The sequence below is a fragment of the Podarcis muralis genome, chromosome Z, assembly GCF_964188315.1.
Source record: "Podarcis muralis chromosome Z, rPodMur119.hap1.1, whole genome shotgun sequence".
Classification (NCBI taxonomy): domain Eukaryota; kingdom Metazoa; phylum Chordata; class Lepidosauria; order Squamata; family Lacertidae; genus Podarcis; species Podarcis muralis.
The window spans coordinates 46,495,106-46,518,756 of record NC_135673.1 but is presented as its reverse complement, the minus strand read 5'-3'; the positions used below and the strand labels follow the sequence as shown (position 1 = coordinate 46,518,756).

At 47.8% G+C, this 23,651-nt stretch overlaps 1 protein-coding gene across 6 annotated transcripts; it reads left to right on the top strand.

Moving 5' to 3' along the window:
• Window positions 1-704: 704 nt before the first annotated feature.
• NONO (non-POU domain containing octamer binding) lies at window positions 705-23,591 on the top strand. 6 transcript variants are annotated; one of them, XM_077922774.1, is made up of 11 exons: window positions 705-723; window positions 15,042-15,176; window positions 16,672-16,892; window positions 19,558-19,859; window positions 20,485-20,580; window positions 20,973-21,169; window positions 21,262-21,346; window positions 21,549-21,648; window positions 21,817-21,859; window positions 22,090-22,199; window positions 22,663-23,591. In XM_077922774.1, the coding sequence occupies exons 2-11, from the start codon at window positions 15,050-15,052 to the stop codon at window positions 22,798-22,800; spliced, it is 1,419 nt and encodes a 472-aa protein (XP_077778900.1). In that variant the 5' UTR covers window positions 705-723; window positions 15,042-15,049; the 3' UTR covers window positions 22,801-23,591. The 6 variants fall into 6 exon arrangements, with proteins under 6 accessions (XP_077778900.1, XP_028570897.1, XP_028570898.1 ...); XM_028715064.2 differs by lacking the exon at window positions 705-723 and adding an exon at window positions 10,896-11,232; XM_028715065.2 differs by lacking the exon at window positions 705-723 and adding an exon at window positions 10,896-11,236.
• Window positions 23,592-23,651: the final 60 nt, after the last annotated feature.

Sequence of the window (23,651 nt, the reverse complement as noted above, 5' to 3'; positions counted from 1 at the left end):
AGCATCCTTGACAGATGGCCACCCAACCTCTGCTTAAAAACCTCCAAGGAAGAAGAGTCCTCCACCTCCTAGGGAAGTACATTCCACTGTCAAACAGTTCTTATTGCCAAAAAATTCTTCCTGGTGTTTAGTCAGAATTTTTCTTGTACCTTGAAGCCATTGGTTCGGGGCGTACTCTATGGAACAGGAGAAAATAAGTTTGCTCCATCTTCCATGTGACATTCTTTTAGATATTTGAAGATGGCTATCCTATCTGCTGTCTCTTTTCCAGGCTAAACATGCCCAGCTCCATCAACTGTTCCTCATAAGGATTGGTTTCCAGACCAACAATCATCTTGGTTGTCCTCCTGTGCACACATTCCAGCTTGTCAACATCCTTAAATTGTGGTCTCCAGAGCTTGACACAGTATTCCAGGTGTGGTCTGACCAAATGTCCTGTACCCTCAGCCTACCTGGCAGCAAGTCCCGCTGGCATGTACAGTGTGTAAAGTCCAAAGTTTAACAGTCAGGAAACACAGTCTGAGGGTCAATCCACGTAAGCGAAGTCCAAAGTCCAGCAGTCAGGAAACACAGTCCAGAGTCAAACCCAAAGCACAGCGCTGTAGAGGTCCCGGAGCATCCAAGCCAAGGTCCATCAACATCAGCAGCGGAGCAGACCCAGAAGCTCAGCTCCACTTCCCTTTTATACCTTGCATGTTGATTGCAGCATCTGGGCTGGATGAGGTAGGTGACCCTCACCTGTTCTGAGCCTACTATAGCTGAGGAAAGCTCTTGCCTGCCTCAGCCTCCCGGAGCGTAACCTCCCACTGCTCCCTGTGTCTCAGAGCCCGCTTTGATTGTGGAGACAGGGGCGTCTCTGGCTCTGATGAAGGGTCCTGATCTTCTGGTCCCTGCACAATGTACTGTGTGTACATTGTGTGTACTTCCCATGACCCCAACTTCTCCATTCCCATCCCCAGCTTGCCCCAGTGGGTCCCAGTCATGGTTACACGCCGCACCAGGATCCTCTTCCCACTGTCCTGCCAGTTCATGACACCAAGGTAGAATAGAGTGGTACTGTTACTTCCCTTGATCTAGACACTATACATCTGTTGATGCAGTCAAGAAAAGAAGTTTGCGAACCACAAGGTTAGAGTGTTAGACTAGGACCTGGGAGATCAGGGTTCAAATCCCAACTCAGCCATGAAGCTGACTGGGTGACCTTAGGCCAGCCAGTCACTGCCTTTCAGCCTGACCACAGGTTTGTTGTGGGGTGTAGATGAGGGGTGAACCATGCACATCACCTTGATCTCCATGGGGGGAAAGGTGCAATAAATTAGGTCCCAGCAGAGTCTGCAAGTCAGCAGAAGGCAAAATGTTGCATTTCCCGGGCAGAAATTTGGAAAAGGGATGGCATTTTTGGCTACTGAGGGAGGGAAACACATGTCAGACTGGCACACATGTATCCTGGGCTGAAGCAAGGGAGCCAAGAGGAGGGGACCCCTTCTGGGCTCTCCCACTCAAAGCAACTGCCATTGCTGAACCTGATTTGGTGCCCAGACAGGACAATCTGGATATGGAACAACTGATTGGTTCAAAATTGGGAAAGGAGTACGGCGAGGCTGTATATTGTCTCCCTGCTTATTTAACTTATATGCAGAATTCATCATGCGAAAGGCTGGGCTGGATGAATCCCAAGTCGGAATTAAAATTGCCGGCAGGAATATCAACAACCTCAGATATGCAGATGACACAACCTTGATGGCAGAAAGTGAGGAGGAATTAAAGAACCTTTTAATGAGGGTGAAAGAGGAGAGCGCAAAATATGGTCTGAAGCTCAACATCAAAAAAAACGAAGATCATGGCCACTGGTCCCATCACCTCCTGGCAAATAGAAGGGGAAGAAATGGAGGCAGTGAGAGATTTTACTTTCTTGGGCTCCATGATCACTGCAGATGGTGACAGCAGTCATGAAATTAAAAGACGCCTGCTTCTTGGGAGAAAAGCAATGACAAACCTAGACAGCATCTTAAAAAGCAGAGACATCACCTTGCCAACAAAGGTCCGTATAGTAAAAGCTATGGTTTTCCCAGTAGTGATGTATGGAAGTGAGAGCTGGACCATAAAGAAGGCTGATCGCCAAAAAATTGATGCTTTTGAATTCTGGTGCTGGAGGAAACTCGTGAGAGTCCCATGGACTGCAAGAAGATCAGACCTATCCATTCTGAAGGAAATCAGCCCTGAGTGCTCACTGGAAGGACAGATCCTGAAGCTGAGCCTCCAATACTTTGGCCACCTCATGAGAAGAGAAGACTCCCTGGAAAAGACCCTGATGTTGGGAAAGATGGAGGGCACAAGGAGAAGGGGACGACAGAGCACGAGATGGTTGGATAGTGTCTCGAAACTACCAGCATGAGTTTGACCAAACTGCGGGAGGCAGTGGAAGACAGGAGTGCCTGGCGTGCTCTGGTCCAGGGGGTCAAGAAGAGTCAGACACGACTAAACAACTAAACAACAACAACAACACACAGGACAATCTTGCCTTAGGAACCGATTCGGAGAAGTGAAGCGGCTATTTTGATAGTAGGTCGGTTGCTACCTTTCGTTGCACACATACAAAGATGATGGTGAGTATATTATTAGAATTATAGAATTTTAGAGTTGGAAGGGACCCAAAGGTCATCTAGTCCAACCCCCAGCATTGCAGGAATCTCAGCTAAAGCATCCAAGGCCATTCAACCTCTGCTTTAAAAACTCCAAAGAAGGAGTCTCATGAGAGTCTGTTCCACTGCCAAACAGCTCTTGCTGTCAGGAAGTTTATCCTAATAAATCAAATTTTATTAATTTGATTTATTACTAGCTGCCACCATACGGTCCCAGGGCAGGTCACAACAATTTAAAATGCAACTTGGGGAAAACCCCACTAATTTAAAACAAATTACCATCGCAAGAACAGGGTGCCTCCTGAAAAATATATCTCAAGCGCCAAAGGCCAAGGAAAAGCAGTACGTCTTCAGCATACAATTAAAATTGCAGTGCCAGTTCCAGACACACCCCTGTGGGGAAGGAGTTCCGCAACTTTGGGACTGCTGCAGAGAATGTCCTGCAGCAGAACTACCCTAAGGCCCCTTTGCCAATATTAACAGCTGAGAGGGTCTGTAGCAAAAGAGGCAGTCTCTCAGGTATCTGGGGCCTAAGGGTGCAATCCTAACCCTCTATCCACAGGGATGAGTGAGTTGGGATGTGGCAGATGCCCAGCTCAGACAGATTTGGCCAGGTTAAGTCCCTAGTCACCTCTCAGCCAAAGAGATACGTCGGTGTGACTTCTTCATCCCAAATTAGCTGGTGCCGAGCTGAGTGAGCCGAGTATGGTGGGTCTTAAGCAAGGCCGGCACTTTCGCGGGGGCAAGGTTACACAACTTGCCTCAGGCGGCAGATTGTTTTTTAAAAAAAATATTTTTATTAAAGATTTTGTCATTTACAAAAATACATGCATTGTCTCTTTTTTTACAAGTTGTGTTTTCTACAGATCAGTTTCATTTGTTTTGTGAGATATTAGTGTTGCGTGCAGTATTTCTACTTAGTGTAAGTGTGGGGTTTTGTGGCAGCAGTGTAGGTGTACCTGTGGGCGAGTCAATTGTGGTGGCAGGGCTGGCAGCAGTACAGGGGCAGGCAGGAGGCCCATATTCTGTAGGGGGGCAGTTTGCCAATAGCTGTGAAACATCCTGCCCCCCCCCCCACCCCAAGGGCATATGATATGAAAAGCACATGCCCTTGCTTCTCAATTTGATATTTTTACATGATTTTGTATGTTTCCTGGTTTATGACTTACCATTATTTTTATTGATTATAGTTTAGTAATTCTTTATTGCAATTGATAAGTGTAAACTGTTTAAGTATTATTTGCAGCTATTTAATTTTACTGCTTACTATCAGATGTATTATTGAATATTGATTAATTTGATATAAGTTCAGTTACAGATGGGTAGCCGTGTTGGTCTGCCATAGTCAAAACAAAAAAAATTCCTTCCAGTAGCACCTTAAAGACCAACTAAGTTAGTTCTTGGTATGAGCTTTCGTGTGCATGCACACTTCTTCAGATACTCGTATCTGAAGAAGTGTGCATGCACACGAAAGCTCATACCAAGAACTAACTTAGTTGGTCTTTAAGGTGCTACTGGAAGGAATTTTTTTTGTTTTGATATAAGTTGTTTACTGTATTTTAAAAACATTGTGAGTTTTTTTGTATTGGATCAGGCTGTTATCATTAATGTTTGACATTTGTTGTTGTTTAGTCGTTTAGTCGTGTTTGACTCTTTGTGACCCCATGGATCAGAGCACGCCAGGCACTCCTGTCTTCCACTGCCTCCCGCAGTTTGGCCAACGTTTTTATGTGTGTTGGAAGCCGCCCAGAGTGGCTGGGAGTTAGGGAACTGTCTCCTATGCCTGTTCAGCTTGGTCACCTGGTGTAAATTCCACCAGCAAAGAAGGATGCTGTAGATCAAAGCACACAATGGAAGTCAGTGGGGAGGGTCCAATCCTCAGAAATCAGACCCAGACTCACCTGCCAGCCCCACCTACACTGTTCTGAAAGAGCAGGGGATGTAACTCTTGGGCAACTGCACAGCAGCAGAAAATAAAACTGAAGATGATCTACCCTCAGTTTGCTTCACTTCTTCCTCTCCTGCACACTGTCTCATGAGCCCCTCGAGTAGGGACACAGAATTTGGGAGAGGGGCTAAGCCTGAGGGTACCTGATTAAAGGCACTTTGCACTTGAGGAACATGGGGCACTTTGAGCACTTGTCCCCCACCCTGCTGCAAATTAGATGCATGCAGGGTCAAACCTTTCCCAGTGGAGGCTCAAGTCAATCTGGTGGCATATGAGCTCCAGCTTCTTCTGCCCGTATGAAGTGCTCCCTGCCTTCTGTCATTCACTATTGCCACGTGCAGTCCCTCTCCATCTGGGTGAATTGCCACCGGTTATCGTAGATGACAATGAGGAGTTCAAGGCGCAACGCTAACCAAGCCTCTACACTGCCTCCTCAGCACGAAGGTACCGTGGTCCTGGGGTCATCAGGAAATGGCGGCCTTCCTCCCAGCAGCACCAGTATCGGCCGCCTATATAGCCTCTGCATCTGCCCAGGACTGCACCATCAAACATGTACTCAACTGGGTGTGGAAGGGGTGGCCGGAAGGGTCTTTTGCACCAGAGTTCCAGCTGTTTGCAACCAGACAGCACGAGCTCTCGGTTCATCGTGGCTGCCTACTGTGGGGAGACTGAGTCGTGGTTCCCCAAAGACTCCGCCAATGCGTCCTCAAGGCTCTGCACATCGGCCACCCGGGGATCATCAAAATGAAGGCGTTGGCTCAGTGTTACATCTGGTGGCCTAACATGGATTATGCCATCACTTTGTGGGTTGCCTCCTATCAAGCATGCCAAGAGTCAAGACCTGCACCGCCAGCAGCTAAGGGTAACACCTGGGAGATGCTCAAGGCACCCTGGTCGAAGGTGCACATCGATCTTGCCGGCCCTTTTCATGGCTGGACCTTTATGGTAGTGGTGGACGCCTATTCCAAATGGCTGGAGGTGGCCCTGATGCCCTCCACCACTACTAAAGCCGTCATTCGGGTGTTGCGGAACCTGTTTGCAACTCATAGGTGTCCTGATGTCCTCGTCTCAGACAATGGACCTCAGTTCACATCAGGCACCTTTGAAAGGTACCTCTTGGGGCTGGGCAACAATTGGACTTCAATCCCAATGGGGCACTCTTACATTGTCTCCTGAGATAGACAGATGCCAACCAACCAGCCAATTTATTCTTGTGATTTTAAGTTGTTTTAAACATAGCATTGTGTTTCAACTGTTGTAACCGGCCTTGGGGTGATGAGCAGGTAAAATTAATAAATCTTAACAATAAAAATAATTCATTGGAAGGGCTATGGGCCCAAATACAATACAAGTTATGGCAGCTGCCGGACGATGTGCAGACAACTCTTCATTTTATGGTTGCTATCCAGAGAAGCTCAAGTCTTAGGAGTTGTGTGGGGTGTATGGAGTGTTAGGGCAGGGGCAGTATCTCTGGTGGGGGACACATCGTACTGCTTCCAGGGTAGTTTGTCCACCTTTGGTCCCCCCCCCCCCTGCACTCAGCTCTGGGGCTCTGATAAGTTGTCAGCATGCAACAGCGGCCACACCCTTGGAGTAGCTTTGATTGCTGGCTAAACCAGGTGAGGGGAGCCAATGGGTCTCAAGCCCTTGGTGAGCTAGGGACTAACCCTGCAAGCGAAGACAGGCTCCAGCTGAGTGAACGGACAAGTCCAATAGCAGGCCCAGTGGTCAAGAAGGCAGTTTCTGCATGTAGAGGGAAGTGAGGGGTGGATGGGGCTCAACCATCTGGGAAGGTAGAAGATCTTGGAGAATAAAAACTCTGACCCTAAACCTCCACTGTCTTGTGGGATATATTCAGGAGAAGAAAAGGCCAAGGAGTAAAGCTACAGAAATCTGGAGTCCCTAAGGCGGATTGGATGGCGCCTTGTAGGCCTCCTTCTGGCAACTCCTACAGCCCAGCTGGTGTCAAACATCTTGCTCTGCTTTCCTTTGGACCTCATAATCGAGGGCGAAAGGGGGGGGTCTTGTCATCTGGGCAGCCCAGGACCTCCAGACACACTACCCAGGCTTGTGCCCTGCAGAGAGAGGGAGACTTGCAGGGGACACCTGGACAAGGGGGTAATATCATGAGTCCTGTAGAGACCTCTTGGTAGGACTGGCCAGAGAGGGAGGAGGACTGGGATGAGAATGAAACTGGGAGGGACTGGATCCCAGGGATCAAGTTATATATATGTTATCATTGTAATCTGCTTGATTATATGTGATGCTTTGATTGGTAAGGTAAAGGTAAAGGTATCCCTGCCCGTACGGGCCAGTCTTGACAGACTCTAGGGTTGTGCGCCCATCTCACTCTAGAGGCCGGGGGCCAGCGCTGTCCGGAGACACTTCCGGGTCACGTGGCCAGTGTGACAAGCTGCATCTGGCGAGCAGCACACGGAAACGCCGTTTACCTTCCCGCTAGTAAGCGGTCCCTATTTATCTACTTGCACTTAAGAGTGCTTTCGAACTGCTAGGTTGGCAGGCGCTGGGACCGAGCAACGGGAGAGCACCCCGCCGCAGGGATTCGAACCGCCGACCTTTCGATCGGCAAGCCCTAGGTGCTGAGGCTTTTACCCACAGCGCCACCCGCGTCCCGCTTTGATTGGTACTAACCTATAATTAATTTGTATAGGAAAATAGGATGGAATGATATTTGGTAACCAAAAGGATGGCCAGATTTTTGAATATTGAGTTGATTGTATATTTATACAGTTATCAATCTTCATCACTCTGTCACATGCACTCACATACTCGGTATACAGATTTATTGAACAATTCTTTGTGTTTGCACATCTGTGGGGAAAGGAAGCATAATTACATATGTATGTTAAGGGGAATTTCATATGTATGTTAAGTTGCTAATGTGTATAACAAGTGGTCGCTGCAAATTCTCCAAGCGAGCTGGAAGACACTGATCCACGTCTAGGGGAGGGGCCAAGTGGACAGTCATGGGAGTAGCCCACCTCAGTGCTACTGGACACCCCAAACACTGGGTTACAGCAGATGTACATGACTGGCTAAGAGCCTTCCCCCTCCAGGAAGGTGCCTGGGGACAAAGCAGGCAGTGAGCTGGCCTTGTGGAGCCTGCCTCCATCACCAAGGATACAGAGGCTGCTCTGGTGAAAACAGATCTGCTGAAAGGGGTGCCAGCTTGCTTTCCCGGTCCTGTGGCTCAGAACAACCACCACGTAAACAACTGTGATCTTCAGAAAGGGACTTTGGGGAAATGTCAAGTGCTGGGGGCTTCTTGACACCTCACCATGTGCTTAGCCTGTGCTGCACCTGTCCATCTGAATGCTTGTCACCTGGCTGCTCGTGTATCCCACTGACCTATGCATCCAAGCCTTTAGCAATAAAAGTGTTGGGAGCCCAGGTATTGCATCTTCCAACGGGGGCCAGTACAATGATCGAGGCAAATACACTATCCATGGGCATATTTAACATAATGAATGACTCGCTGGAGGGGGTCTGGCTATTCTTTGCAAACTGGGGTGGAGAGGTAAGGCCACGTCCTGCAAAGCCCTGCTGGAATCCAACTGGCTGGTTACTTCCACCTAGCATTGGTGGCCCTGGGTTCAAATTATGCCTGTCCCTTCTCCTTCAGAAGTGCTGGCTGTCACGAAGTTGAGAAGAGAGCGAGCCCCAGCAACCTATTATTATTTTTAGTATTATTATTATTATTATTATTAGTTGGTGAGTTTATCTTATCCAAGGCAATGGAAAGCATCTTACAACCAACCAACCAATAGGGAAATGAATGAATGAATACATAAATACATACATACATACATGCATACATACATACATACCTTTTATAGACATTTTTTTGGGGGGAAGCATACACAAGCTTAATATTACACTAAAGCTTATCAAGCAGAATGAGACAACAGCACAATCTTAAGTACTTGTAAAAATGATGGCTACAGATGCTCTTACTCCGGTTTTTAGCTTGTAACAATTCAGTGTATTTTCTAGTGTAATGGGGAGGGGATTGGAAGGTATCCCATATTCTGAAGCCACTAAAATACTGAAATCCTTAGTGAGTTGTGCAGTGTGCCCCTAAGCACAGATCCCTGGAAATAAGGCAGATCAATAAGGCAAATTCCAAGTACAGTAACTATGCACAGGATTGCAGTACAGTATTATTGTATACATACACAAAATGTTATTTTCCCCTTGGGCCTGCTGAAGAGTTCAGCTTAACCTAGAAGCTTGTATTATTGCACAGTGCTACAGTAACAACATAAAAGTCCAATAAAAATTGTGCCTTCATGGATTTTTCCCACACTTCCCACCCGCAGACTCCCAATCCAGTGCAGCTTGTCTCCTCTTCTTCCCTCCTGAAAACTCATTATCTGCATTTCTCACCTCATCACATCAGTAGATGTGCATATTAATTTATTATGCAAGCCTCTAGGTGTCTACTCAGAAGTAAGCCCACTGTATTCAATTAGGCTTTTTCCCAGGTTGGGTTTTCTTCAATCAGCCACACCAGTTGTGATGTTTGAGACTGCTTTATTTGGTCTCAACAACAACAGCCACTAGGGAACCCACAAAAGTGGGATTCACAGGCCTAAACATTACACAGACGTTCCCTCACCTTAGCTTTACACATGTGTAGAAAGTAACTCACATTATCAGAGGAAAAGCCGGCCTGCATTATCAGAGCTGAATAATTGTCAGGCAGAAGTACAAGGTCGAGTTTTCCCAGCACAAACATTCTTGGCATTTTCTCAATAATCTCTAGGTAAGCAGACTCCCCTCTTCACATATAGGCTGTCTATCAAAGCAAAGAATCATAGACGCATAAAATAGCAGAGTTGGAAGGGACCCTGAGGATCATTTAGTCCTACCCCCTAAAAATGCAGGAATATGCAGCTGTTCCGTAGGGGGACTGAATCTGCATCCTTGGTGTTATCAGCACCATGCTCTCCCAACAGAACTATTACTGTACAGTCACTTTTGCTTTTGTTTCTACTATGCCTTTGTTTCTGTTTATACCGTACTTTGTAGTAACTTCCCTACTACAACGTATTTTGAGATTTGTGAAAAACATGCCCTAGTGTACAGTAGCAATCCCAAACAATAACTTGGAAATAGGCCAGGCTGAACACATGCCTTACTTCCAAGGAAACACTTGCTGCATTTTACGCATTATTACTTTAAGGTGGGAAAACGTGTCATGCAGGAGCCCTTGAACTGCTCTCTGCTGGCGCACCAGGTTAGCTGAATCCATCCATCCATATTGAATTAAGCATTCCTTTTTATTATAACTGAATTTATGCAACTGTTCCAATTTTTGTATTATATATGATGGTAAGTATAGGCATACATTGTTATGTTCTAGGGGAGACTGGGCGGTGTAGTGGTTAGAGTGACGGACCAGGACCTGGGAGACCAGGGTCTGAATTCCCACTTGAACATAAAGCTCATTGGGTATGACCTTGGGCCACTCAGTCTAACCTACCTCACAGGGTTGCTGTTGGGATTAATTGAGAGTGGTGTGAGCCACCATGATATCCTTGGAGGAAAAAGTGGGATATAGATGCAATGAATATTGGGCTGTAAACCACCTTCCCAAAACCATTATTGGACGGAGGTACTGTTTTGCTTGCTACTATTTTATGCATTTTTGAGTTTTTAAACCGCACTTACCTCCCTCTTAAGTGGAAAAAAATAATGCACAGGATCGGTGCGCACAATCCTATTGCCAAACCCAGCACATTTTTGCAGCTGCTCCTGGGCATCATGTGGACAAGAGTTCCACCCGCCCACGCTTATGCACAGTACGTATTTGAACATGCTTGAAAGGCAGGGACTTTAACGCCAGAGCGCGCTCCAACGCCCCCTGCAGACGGACCCAAATCCGCGGTACTGCTGCTTTAAGGAACAGCGCCTTTTTCTACCGCGCCTGCGCAGGGCCCCGCGGCGCCGTCACGACGCTCGCTCCTCATTTCCAGCCACCCACCGCCTCCCCTTTTCCTGCCCCCTTTGTCCCTTTCTCGCCTCTCACCCAAACCTTGCTGTGGGAAAGAGGCACAGAGAGGGGGGGGGACCTAAAACGCTCCTCAGCCCGCCATTGGCTGCTGTTTGCGCGGGCTGCGGGGGGGCGATGAGCGCGGCCAATAGGACGCGCGAGAGCCCGCCCCCGCCCAGGCGAACGCCACCGACCGGCGTCACCAGCGGCCACTCAGCGCAAGCCCGCCGGAGCCCCGTCGGCCAATCAGTTCGGCGGCGGAAGGCGGGACGAGCGCAGCAAGCACGGGTGAACGGTTTCCGGCCGCGCGCGCCTTTTCCCCTCCCCCCGCTTCTTTTTGGCGGACCCCCCTCCTCTTCCTCCTCCCTCGTTCCTCTCAGCGGCTTTTCCTGAGGTGAGGAGGCCGAGGCTGCCTGGCTGGCCGGCCGGCGAGCAAGCAGGCGCGGCATTTGCGAGCCGGGGTCCGGCTGAGGGACGAGGCGGGGGCGGAGGAGAAGAAAGGCACCTGCCAGCAAAGGCGGGCAAATCTAGGCCGGGGCTTCTGTAGTGCCGCTGGGCCTCTTCGCCGCCGCCTGAGGTGAAGGAAGAAGCAGCCGCGGGCAAGGCAGGAGCGAGCGAGCGACCGAGTGAGTGAGTGAGCGAGCGAGCGCATGCGCGGCCTACCTCCCCCTCACGCCTGGTCTGGGAGCCCCCCCACCCCAAAAGACCCCTCGCCCCTCTTCTCGCCCCGTCCACCTCTCTCTCTTCAGGGGTTTGGAAGAAGTCGGCGCTGCCTCCTCCCTGTCCCGATTGCCGGGCAAGTACCCGAGGGACCGGTTCCGAGGAACGGAGGTCCGGCGGCGAAGTCTCGTGCGCGGCGAAGGGAGGCAGCCTCCGGTTTTGGACCGCGGAAGCTGCGGCGAGAAGGAGGGGGCGAGATCCGTGGTGGGGCCAGGCTGTCCGCTGCCTTTTCTGGGTTCTCGGGGCGGGTGGGGCCGGCGGGAAAGCTTTCGGCGGTAGTAGTACACTAGTAAGGTGGGGCGGAGTGTGTGTATATTGAAGGGGGAGGGCTATTGGTTTGCCTGCTGCTTGTTTTCATTATGTATTTTGGGGCTTTGTTTAGCGACCCGTCCTGAGGCTTCCGCGGAGTAGTGGCATCGCCTCCCGGAATCGGAGGCCGCGTGTTTATGAAGGAGCCAGCTTGCTGGATGGTTGCTGTTTGCGCGCGGCGGTGTGGGGAGTAGGGGACCTCGGCCAGGTCCAGGGCTTTCTGGGGGATGCCTGACAGAGCAGGGCTTTTTGTTTGTTGGCTCCTTCGTGTTGCTAGCGCTGCCTTTGTCAGCCTGGAGCCCCCCCTGAGTGTTTCCGGGCAGCTGCTCCCGTGGAGGCGAGTCAGTACACCTGAGGGTGGTTGTAGCTCGAAATCACCTGCAGGGGAATCGCTTTGGCAAAAGTTGCCTGGCCTAGCAGCACCCAGTGAAACAATTCAGCAAAAGGAAAGACATATTCACACATCTGTATAGTGAAACTCTGAACTTGGCTGGCATTAAGATGTTATGGCGGTTGTTGAGGTAGGTGGCTTCAGATGAGGAATGGGAAAACTCGCAAAGGAGGAGATATGTGGCATTGGTCGTTAGCAATAATGAGCTGTGTATGATTTCCAGGACCAGAGGCAACATGCCTATTGGATGCCAGTTGCTGGGGAACAATGGTGGGAGAGGGTTGTTGCCCTGTGAGCTTCCCAGAGGTATCACGTTCTCCACTGCAAAGAGATAGGATGCTGGTCCAGCAGGGCTCTTCTTGTGTGCCACACAGGTGACTTTGGACCTGCTTGAGATATGGCCAGTCAACCCAAGCTGCTGTTTTCTGCTCTCTGGACTGCAGCTGTTGGCCTGCTTAGCTCGGTGCTGGATGGGACCAATTCGGACAGTCCGCCCCTGCTACTTAATGGATCCAAATGGTTTCCAGAGAGTGATAGGGGATATTTTATCCCATGTTGATGGCCTTCCAGCTGATTCCCTGGTGCAGAGTTAACCAGGGCTATTGACTGTGAAGCTCCCTCCTTCCGATTGCATGGAGCCCAGACAGCCTCGTGGTTTTCTCCAGAGCTGAGGGCGATGAAATAATCGCTGAGGCGGCTAGAATGCTGGTAGCGGAAAACTCATTCTGAATCAGACCGAACACGGGTTAGAGATCAGCATTGAGCCTACCAAGTGGCGATAGCATCGGCGAAGGGGACCTTCTTCACCGCCTCTATTGCATCTGCAGAAAACAGCAGCAGGAGACTCAGGTGGTTCACAGTCTAACGGAACCACCTTCGCCATTGGGGCCTGGTAAGGTCCCCAAGATCTCATGCAATGATTATGCAAAGTTTTTTGCAGATAAAGTCGCTCAGATTCAGAAAGAGGTAGATTCCACTGTGGAAGCAGGGCTGGGGCGGGAGAGTGCTAGACTCCTGTCTAGTCAAGTTGCATGGGATCAACTCCAATCTGTTACCTCCAAGGATGTGGACAGGCTGCTTGGATGAGTGAAACTGACCACCTATCTCCTTGATCCTTGCCCATCCTGGCTCATAAAAGTGAGCCGGGAAGGGCTGGGCAATGGGCTCTGTGGGGTGGTGAATTTTTCCCTCTGTGAGGGAGCCTTCCCAGACCCGCTGAAAGAGGCAGTTATTAAACCGCTTCTTATAAAACCATCTTTGGGCCTAGCCAATATGGCCAAATATCACCCAGTCTCAAATCTTCCATGCTAGGGCAAGGTGATTGAGCGGGTGGTTGCTGAACAACTCCAGGCACGCCTGGAGGATGCGAATCATTTGGGTCCCTACCAGTCAGGATTCAGGCCTCATCATGGGACTGAAGCTGCTTTGGTCATGCTGGTCAATGAGCTGTCTCCTAGTTCTTCTGGATCTCTCAGTGGCCTTTGACATCATCACCCATGGCATGCTTCTGAACCGTCTAGAGGAGCTGGGGGCACTATTATACAGTGGCTCCGCTCCTACCTCCTGGGCTGTGTCCAGAAAGTGGTGTTGGGGGATGAGTGGGCTCTCACTTGTGGGGTGCCTCAGGGTTCCATCCTCTCCCCCATGCTTTTTAATATCTATATGAAGCCACTGGAAGGGATCATCGGGGGGTTTGGGCTGGGTGTTCATCAGTATGCGGATGATACCCAGCTCTACCTCTCTTTTAAATCAGAACCAGTGAAGGTAGTGAATGTCCTGTGTGAGTGTCTGGAGGCAGTTGGAGCATGGATGGCAGCTAACAGATTGAGGTTGAATCCTGACAAGACAGAAGTACTGTTTTTGGGGGACGGGGTGGAAAGTTGTGGAGGACTCCTAGTCCTGAATGGGGTAACTGTGCCTCTGAAGGACCAGGTGCATAGCCTGGGAGTCATTTTGGACTCACAGCTGTCTGTGGGGGCACAGTTCAATTCTGTGTCCAGGGCAGCTGTCTACCAGCTCCATCTGGTATGCAGGCTGGGACCCTACCTGCCCACAGACTGTCTCACCAGAGTGGTGCATGCTCTGGTTATTTCCTGCTTGGACTACTGTAATGCGCTCTATGTGGGGCTGCCTTTGTAGGTGACCCGGAAACTACAACTAATCTAGAATGTGGCAGCTAGACTGGTGACTGGGAGTGGCTGCCAAGAGCATATAACATTGGTCGTGAAAGACCTACATTGGCTCCCAGTATGTTTCTGAGCACAATTCAAAGTGTTGGTGCTGACCTTTAAAGCCTTAAACGGCCTCAGCCCAGTATACCAGAAGGAGCATCTCCAGCCCCATTGGTCAGCCCGGACACTGAGGTCCAGCTCCGATGGCCTTCTGGCGGTTCCCTCACTGCAAGAAGTGAAATTACAGAGAACCAGGCAGAGGGCCTTCTCGGTAGTGGCACCTGCCCTGTGGAATGCCCTCCCATCAGATATCAAGGAAATAAACATCTATCAGACTTTTAGAAGACACCTGAGGCAGTCCTGTTTAGGGAAGTTTTTAATGTTTGATGTTTTACCGTGTTTTTAATATTCTGTTGGGAGTCGCCCAAAGTGGCTGGGGGAACCCAGCCAGATGGGCGGGGTATAAATAATTTATTATTAATACTATTTATTAGTGACTTCCCATAGTCTCTTTCTAGCCCTATGACTTGAGAGCAGTTCTCAGCTGGTGAAGCCAAGGAGTAAAAGTGGACCCCTCTGCAAGCAAAGCACATATTCTGCCCTGAGCTTTGAGGCTTCTTCCATTTGTGAGCTAACAAAGCTGCCACCCACTGGATTGGATTTGTTAGCAGCTCTCCAAAGTACCAGACACACAGTCCCCCACCTCCAACTCCATCAGGAAAGATCATTTGTAACAGAAGGTGCTGGTATTTGAACCCCTGATCTTGTGGGAAGAAAAATGTGTGCTCTGACACTGTGGTTGTGGGTTCATTGTACTTATATTTAATTATTTTTCCCCTCCCAGCTTTGAAGATGCAGGGCAACAAGGGCTTCGCTATGGAGAAGCAAAACCACACTCCGAGGAAGCAGCATCAGCACCAACAGCAACAGCAGCAACAACAACCTCCCCCAGCTAATGGACAGCAGGCCAACAACCAAAGTGAGTGGCAGCTTCCTTGGGTAACATCCACACTGGAGGTGGTGTCCTTTCTTGCAGCACTTCATTTGGGATACAGTTTGAAAAACACAGCACCTGTTCCAATTCTCTTCCACATGGGAGGCTTGTGATTGCACTTTATTTCACCTTTACTTGTTTATAAAGTGTGAAGTGACCCTCTGGCTCCAGGGAATTACACACAAACTGATTGTGAGTGGCCAGTGGAACAAACCCATACAAGTCATTTTGGTGTCTTTGGAGATGTCATAGTCATATGGTTAGATCTCCTATAGATAGTGCAAGGTATTAGTCTTCCTTTGGACCTGGTCACCACTGTGTGCTCCAAAAATATTCTGTTCATTGTGTACTTGCAGAAGCTACTGTTTTCAAAACTACTGTTGGTCAGTTGCATGATTGAATCACAGCTTGGTTTGAAAGTCTTAGGCTGGTGAGAACAAGCTCAGTGACACAGAAAGCATATATGAGGTGGGAATTTTTCAACCAGATCTGGTGTGATTTCTTGCGACTTTAGATAGGTGCTTAACATGTCTGCCTCAGGTCACCAGAGGTTACTGTTGGATTGACTCTTAAAGGGTGTATCGCCCCCTTTCCCAATATTAGCATTAACAGCAAATCCCTTCAGCACATGAGGATTGCTTATACTTTAATGTGACTTGCAAACTAAGCTGGCATAACTTAATGATTTGGTTGCTAGTGGCCTAAGAATGCATGATTATTTTTAAATTGCTAGGAGTTCAGGGCTTTGTAGATTATAGGTATAGCTAAATGGTGGATGGAGACATGGCTTAGCTTATGCTTCTGTGGCTGATTGGGTTGCTTTCTAAGATGGTTTGCTTCTTTCTGCACTTAATGAACACTATGGCTTTCTTTCTACAACTGGACTTGGATGCTTGCTTCTTCATTTGCTGCAGTTCCTCTGGCTACTGAGCACTTTCTCACCTCTTAATGCTCGAGTCCTTTTTCTATCACAGCAATATGTGGCCTCCTTCAAACACCCAGAAAGACTGGTGTTGGGCTTTGATTCTGATCAGTCTTTTAAGACAATGGGTAATGTGTTCTAACTGGCATTGCTATTTGACTGTATCTTGAGTTGCTTCCTCCAGATTGTAAATTTGCAGGCTGTATTTGGAGCCCCACTCTCCCATCTGCTGCTGTGTGCTAGAAAGCTTCCTTCCAGCACTGTCATGTAAGTGCTGCTAAAAATCTTTGTTTTGGACCTATCCTTCCAGCATTTGCAGTGCTCTGGCTGTCCTGCAGGTGGCTTTGCATTTTCAGTCAATGGGCCATATCTTTCATCTGCGCAGGGCAAAGGCTGCTATGGGGCTGACTCCGACTCCCAGGGCCTCCGACTTGTGTTGACCTGCAGTTGCTGCTAAAATAGTTAAGACTGGATGTGTGTTGGGAGACTTGGTGAATGTTCTGACCTTTGTGCTCTTCAATGTGTTAACACTCAGCGTTTGTTCCCCCAATTTTGTAGAGCGATTCTGTACCTTATTCCCCTCAGATGAAGGCCTGACAATTGACATGAAGAATTTCCGAAAACCTGGCGAAAAGACCTTCACACAGAGAAGTCGCCTATTTGTGGGGAACCTGCCCCCTGATATCACAGAAGAAGAGATGAGGAAGCTCTTTGAAAAATATGGGAAGGCTGGAGAAGTCTTCATTCATAAGGACAAAGGCTTTGGCTTTATCAGGCTGGTGAGTGGCTATAGTGTGCTAAGGATTCCTATGGCTTGGCGAAAGTAGTGCTGCTTTTAATGCTAGCCACGTGGGCTTGAATGGCCAGTGCATGGTTCCATATTGTGTGCACTGTGAATGCTGCATGTGGCACTTTGTTTTGTGGAAGCAGACTCTTTCATGATGTTTCTGAGTTAGGACTTACAGAATCATACTTAATGCCTCTGGTCCTGGAATTTTATGGGGATTGTGAGAAAACCAGTTGCTTACAGGGGGGCCTGTGTTTCACTGGCAGAAAGCAGAATGTCTTCCCTAGGGAAGTGATCCATTATGGCATGCAAGCTTAATGGATTATGCTAGTTGATTCCCAAGTAGCTCCAGAATCCCTAGCTGCTCAGTTCTAGCTGAGTTTCGCACATGGAACTTCCAGCTGTGCACATAGAGATGAAGAAGCTCTTGAGAGCTTTCTTGGTGGCTGCTGTCCATAGACTTTTGAACTTACAATGCTGGCAGAGCTGACCTGTTAATGTTCTCAGTCTGTGCTTCCAGACTGGTATTTCTAGAACTGAGGAAGAGGAGATGTGCAAACTCTTGATCTTCAATCATACATAATGTGTCAAAGGAATATATCAAGGTGGGAGGGCAATGATGAGCTGGTTTATATTCTGTATTTTTTAAATCAGTTGTTTAAAAAATACAAAAGTAAAAAAATAAAATGGCTAATTCAGTGAAGGAAGAAGGCCTAGTCTTAAGTACTTGTTACAGTAATTTTATTTAATCAAAACCTTATAATTTAGAAGCATTAAAATAAAGCATGAACAGTACAACTGCATAAACATTAAATATTCACTCCTGGTTTGAACTTGGGCAGGTATGTTCTCTATAGTAAACTGAATTAGTTCTTTCTTTTAACTTGCTGTTTAATAAAGTTTAAACACCAGATTTTGCAAATAAATTTAAGGCAAAATGACGTATCATCCACATTTATAAAATATTAACAAAATTAGACATGATCTAACAGGTTTATGGGACGCAGGTGGCGCTGTGGGTCAAACCACAGAGCCTAGGACTTGCTGATCAGAAGGTTGGCAGTTCGAATCCCCGCGACAGGGTGAGCTCCCGTTGCTCGGTCCCTGCTCCTGCCAACCTAGCAGTTCGAAAGCACGTCAAAGTGCAAGTAGATAAATAGGTACCGCTCCGGCGGGAAGGTAAACGGCGTTTCCGTGCGCTGCTCTGGTTCGCCAGAAGTGGCTTAGTCATGCTGGCCACGTGACCCGGAAGCTGTATGCCAGCTCCCTCAGCCAATAAAGCGAGATGAGCGTCGCAACCCCAGAGTCGGCCACGACTGGACCTAATGGTCAGGGGTCCCTTTAACAGGGTTATAAAATGTTAGAAAAAGGATTCTGATTATGATGTTGAGCCTATAAAATGGGAAAGAATATGGAACAAGAGGCCTAAAAAATCAATTTCAGCAAGGATTCAACAATCTACTCTCAAGATATTTTTAAGGTGGCATTGTACACTAGTGATCTTACCGTACATAAGCCCCAATTTCTCTCCAAAGTACTTCTGCTGCAAAAAAAAATAAAGGCATGCATTTCTGCTTATGGTGGGAATATCATTCAGTGACAGCTTTTGGAAAGGTAGTGAATTGGTACCTCATTAGCTTTCATGGGGATATGGGATGGACCAAATGAAGACTTTGGATTATTTGGATAAATAATTGAGTGTGTGTGTGTGTGTGTGTGTGTGTGTGTGTGTGTATTCTATCTATCTGTATGTGTATATATATTGCTGGCTGCCAGGATGGTTATTGTAAGGAAAAGAAAATATTTAGATGAGTTGGATAAAGATTTATGATCAAATCTGGTCCATAGTAATTGCTAAAAAATTAACTCAGAAAATAAGGTACTGTATATAAGAAGGCCTGTGGATTTAATCTCCTGTGAAATATGCTGCCGTTTGAAATTCTTAGTAACTTCTACACGTGAGATTATGTAAGACCTTAATGGCAACATCTAGTTATTTGTAAACAAAGCAGATTTTTTTAAAAAGAGCCTGTTACTACTCTCCATAGTAACAAGTACAACAACAACAACTAATAATGGATTGTGGATATAATGATATTTATGTCTGGTTTTCTTTCCTTTTCTTTGTCCTTGATTTTGGATCCCTCCCAAAGTCTGATGTATAATTTATTTTGCATCCCAGATCCTATGCCACATAGTACTTTCCGACTATGTTCTGCTAATTGTTGTTACTCCAGTGTTGAGGCGCTAGGAATGCTGTATTTTTAAGAGTAGCTTACAAGTGTGTGCCCTAAATGTCACACATGAAAAGATCCAGTTGGAAAATCTTGGGCTCCCTTTTCTCAAGTTTGAATCTACTCTCCCATGAGAGTCATGCATTCATCAGTTCCCTGATTTTCATCTCTTCTCTCAAGTCCTGGCTATTTGTAATGCCAAAGTGTTCTCTTTGCTGGGCTCCCTACACTCTCCATTCCACTCTCTTTGGGAATAAAATTGTTTTTCCCGTAATATGTGCTTTGTTAGGGAGTGCCTACCCCTTTGTCTCTTCAGGGAGGTTCTTGGTCCAGTAGCAGTGAGCTGGTGGATTATTTACCCACTTGAAATAATTCTGGTGTGGTGGGCTTTAATGGGTGGTGCGTGTGTGTTTTTGTCTCCAGGAAACTCGAACTCTGGCTGAGATTGCGAAAGTGGAGCTGGACAACATGCCCCTGCGTGGGAAGCAGTTGCGCGTGCGCTTTGCATGCCACAGTGCCTCACTGACTGTCAGGAACCTGCCACAGTTTGTGTCCAATGAGCTTCTGGAGGAGGCCTTCTCAATGTTTGGCCAAGTGGAGAGGGCTGTGGTCATTGTGGATGACAGAGGCAGACCTTCTGGGAAAGGCATTGTAGAATTTTCTGGAAAGCCGGCTGCTAGAAAAGCCCTGGACAGATGTAGTGAGGGTTCCTTCTTGCTAACCACGTAAGTTATTCTAGTTTACTATTGTAAGTACAATAAAAGAAACCAGGTCTTTTGACTTAGGGCGGTATGTGTGTCTTACCGGTAGAGGGCGATAAAGAGTGCATTTATTCAGTGGGCCTGAATCTTAAGTGATGTTCTCTATCTGTGTCTACAGAGCTAAATGAGGAAATACAGTATTGCAGTTTTACTCATCACCAGTCATTGCTTATGTTGAACAGGGCTGGTAGAACAAGAACTACAACCAGAAAATTGTGGACTCTACATTTGGTGCTCATACCTTTATAAGAGATGCTTTTTGAGCACCACAGGACACATGGTGGTTTGCCCAGTCAAACATTATTTGCAAGGCTGGATCAAAGGTATTATGGATTGCTGGCCACAGCAGAATCTCAGGTCTCTCTTGTGCTGCTTTAGTGCTTCTTAACTCTGAACATTGTTTTTCACCTGGGAGTCCTTATTGGTCCCAGGAGGCAGCAGCATTCAGCTTCAGGGAAAGAGTGTTGGTAACTAGGCTAAGGAAGGCCGTGATCATGCCTAAGCCTGTACAAAGGCTGCTGCTAGCTCTTGGATTTTGGCCTTTAAAGAGGTTGGCATTTATTTAGATGGATACAATTTTCATTGACAGGTTCCCTCGACCTGTGACTGTGGAGCCCATGGATCAGTATGATGATGAAGAGGGACTGCCAGAAAAACTTGTCATCAAAAACCAACAATATCACAAGTAAGTAGCCCGTGGAAGTGGTGCCTTCTTAGGGGAAGCTCATCTGAGGACAGTTACATTTTTATGGGAAATACCATTGTTATTAAATGGATTTATTACTACTTTTCAAGCCAATTTCTATAAAGTGGCTTCCAGAAACATAAAAATGTAACATAAAGTAGCATGCAAGTGTTTTTCCACCTTGTTTTGTTGGCTTTTGCTAAGCATAGTGGTAGGATGCATAAAGCAAACTTAGTAGCTATCTGAGCTTGATTCCCATTCTCAGAAACGTTCATGATGCAAGCTGCTTGCCTGTAAACTTTACTTTCTGCCTTGACCCCAGTCCTGTGACTCTCACTAACTCAAGTTGCCTTTTCCTAAGTGACTGGATTTTTTCCACCTTGCTGTTGCAGGGAGCGTGAGCAACCTCCCCGTTTTGCACAGCCCGGTTCCTTTGAGTATGAGTATGCTATGCGTTGGAAGGCCCTGATTGAGATGGAAAAGCAGCAGCAAGAGCAAGTGGATCGCAACATCAAAGAAGCACGGGAGAAGCTGGAGATGGAAATGGAGGCAGCTCGTCATGAGCATCAGGTCATGCTCATGAGGCAAGGTGAGAAGCAGAATGGCGATGGCCTTTGCAGTTTGCTGGGAGCAGGGAGTGCAGGCATCCTGACCTGTCACCCCTGTGGATGTTTTTTCCAGACTTAATGAGGCGCCAGGAAGAACTCAGGAGAATGGAGGAGCTGCACAACCAGGAGGTGCAGAAGCGTAAACAACTGGAACTCAGGTGAGCAGGGAATCAGTCACACCTGTCTGTGAATTTACTTGCCTGTGAATTTACTTGACTTGTGCTGGTAATTGGTAGGACTTTGTAGGGGCAAGGCTGTTGCCAAGAAGCGTCTGAGAGCATCTGTAGCTTGTGCATAAGCAAGTCTGAATTGTTTGATAGCTCTCCAATTGGTGTGACTATATGGGAGCCTTCCTTGCAGGCAAGAGGAGGAACGCAGGCGCCGTGAGGAAGAGATGAGGAGGCAGCAGGAAGAGATGATGAGGCGGCAAGAAGGATTTAAGGGGGCCTTCCCTGATGCGGTAGGGGACTTGCTTCACCTGGTGGGGTGGTGAGGGTCAGCTTCTACAGTTCATACAGTTTCTAACCCCTTCTGGCCTGGGCAGTAGCACAGAGAAGCTTCTTTCATGTGTCCTGCCAGAAGGAGGTGTCGGGATGTTGTCTGAAGCAAGCTTGTCTGTCTGTTTCAGAGGGAGCCTCCAGATATGCGAATGGGACAGATGGGTATGGGAGGTAAGCTGCAAGTGGTTTTTCCTCTCCTGTTAATGTTTTGGGTTGGGTTGTGCTTCATCAGCTGTTCTATGTGGTGGCTGCAGGTTCCTAAGTCAGCAGGTAGCTGAGCTCTGGGTGGGCCACAGGTGCTATTCACCAGCAGGAATATGTGCAGTAAGGGAGCTGAGCTTTCAGTGGCCACTTAACCCTCAGGGGTATACAGACCAAGAGGCCTCCTTGCTTTTCCTCAGGTGCGATAGGCATGAACAACCGAGGGACGATGGGAGCTACCAGTGTTCCAGCAGGGCCACCACCTGCAGCTGGTCCTGGGCCAATGATTCCTGATGGAGCCATGGGAATGGTAAGGTCAACCAAGTGCAATTAGGCAGGATTTGGCTGAGAGGGTGGGTTGCAAAACCCTTGATCTAGGCAAGAATCTGCATGAGCATCTTCTCTCTTTGTAAGTTGATTTGAATCAGCTAGCTACATGATTCAACTAATGGTTTGGCAGGGGGCAGAAGCAAAGAAACTAAGCCGTGTGTTCCCCCTTTTCCTAACTTGGCAGCTGTGCATTTGCCAAAAAAGACGTGACAGAAAATGAAAAGGGTTTGGAAGTCAGAGAGAACTCGGGTGCTGTTGCTTTGGTGCACAGTTTAATGTGTTCTTTCTAAGCCCTCTTGGGCCCTGGTGGTTCCCCCATAATGGCTATTGGTGGAGGAGGGAAGAGCATACTAAGTGGAGGTTGCATGGGGTCTGTACAGTTGCAGTCAGTCTTGAGGGATGTTTCTAACCCAAGCTTCTTTTCCCTCCTCACTTTTCTTCAGACTCCACCGCCACCCGCTGATCGCTTTGGCCAGGGCGCTGCAATGGAAGGACTTGGAACCATGGGAGGAAACACACCAGGATTCAACAGAGGAGCTCCTGGGGGGGACTTTGGCCCGAACAAGCGTCGCCGATACTAAATGGGGAGGGAGGCATGTCCAGTCTCCTGCCCATTCCATCGGGACAACCCTTAGGGGCTTCCCTTGGGCACCCGGGGTCTGGCCATGGCAAAAGGGCACCCAGCCAGATTTGTAAAGGGTTTAGTCGATGCCACAAGGTGCATTCCTGCAAAATGCAATGTGAAAATGGATCCCAGGAAGCTTCACTAGCTGTGTAGTGTGAGAGGCCAGGTTAGGACCTTGATGTCTCTCCCATTCCCAAGCACCACAACACAGGTTCAGCCCCCAGCTAACTCAGCTGCCATTGGAGGCCTGTTCTGCCTTCATGCAGCTCTCTGGATATATTTTTCCAGAGCAGTAGAGCAGGGCCTGTGAGTCTGTAAATGTCTGTAGCTTCAAACGGCTTATCATGTGGGGGACGGGGGACTAGTTTTTTTAAAGAATAAACTTGTAGCTTTTCACTTTTCTCCTCTGGACCATTTTTTCCTTTATTGTAGCTCGCTGGTGCAGCCAGGAGGGCCAGGTTAGTGGTGGTGGTGATATGGAGATGACTTATTCAATGTGTTGTACCATTTAAAAAAACAAAACATTTTTTTTACTGGTAGAAAAGTACAATCTATTGGACAAATTAAAGTTTCCTGTTGAAGACTCAAGTTGAAGCAACTGTTCGTATAACCCTAACTTTGCCTGTCTTGTGTAGAAGTATGAGACTTTCTTTATGTGAACCTGAGTTGTAATCGTCCACTAACAGGTTGAGTTTGTCTGAAGATTGTTACAGGAATGCATTATTAAAAGGGATTTTAAGCCTTTTTCATCTTGTGTGGCATCTCTTCTGTTTCTTGGGCTTGTGTATTTCTGGGTTTTGGTCACTA

Excerpts from the sequence above, each read along its gene's own strand:
- NONO (XM_077922774.1), top strand. The coding sequence starts at position 15,050 with ATGCAGGGCAACAAGGGCTTCGCTATGGAGAAGCAAAACCACACTCCG. Across the intron at positions 16,893-19,557 it reads GCTTTGGCTTTATCAGGCTG|GAAACTCGAACTCTGGCTGA; the intron begins GTGAGTGGCTAT and ends TTTTGTCTCCAG. Across the intron at positions 21,860-22,089 it reads GGGACAGATGGGTATGGGAG|GTGCGATAGGCATGAACAAC; the intron begins GTAAGCTGCAAG and ends GCTTTTCCTCAG.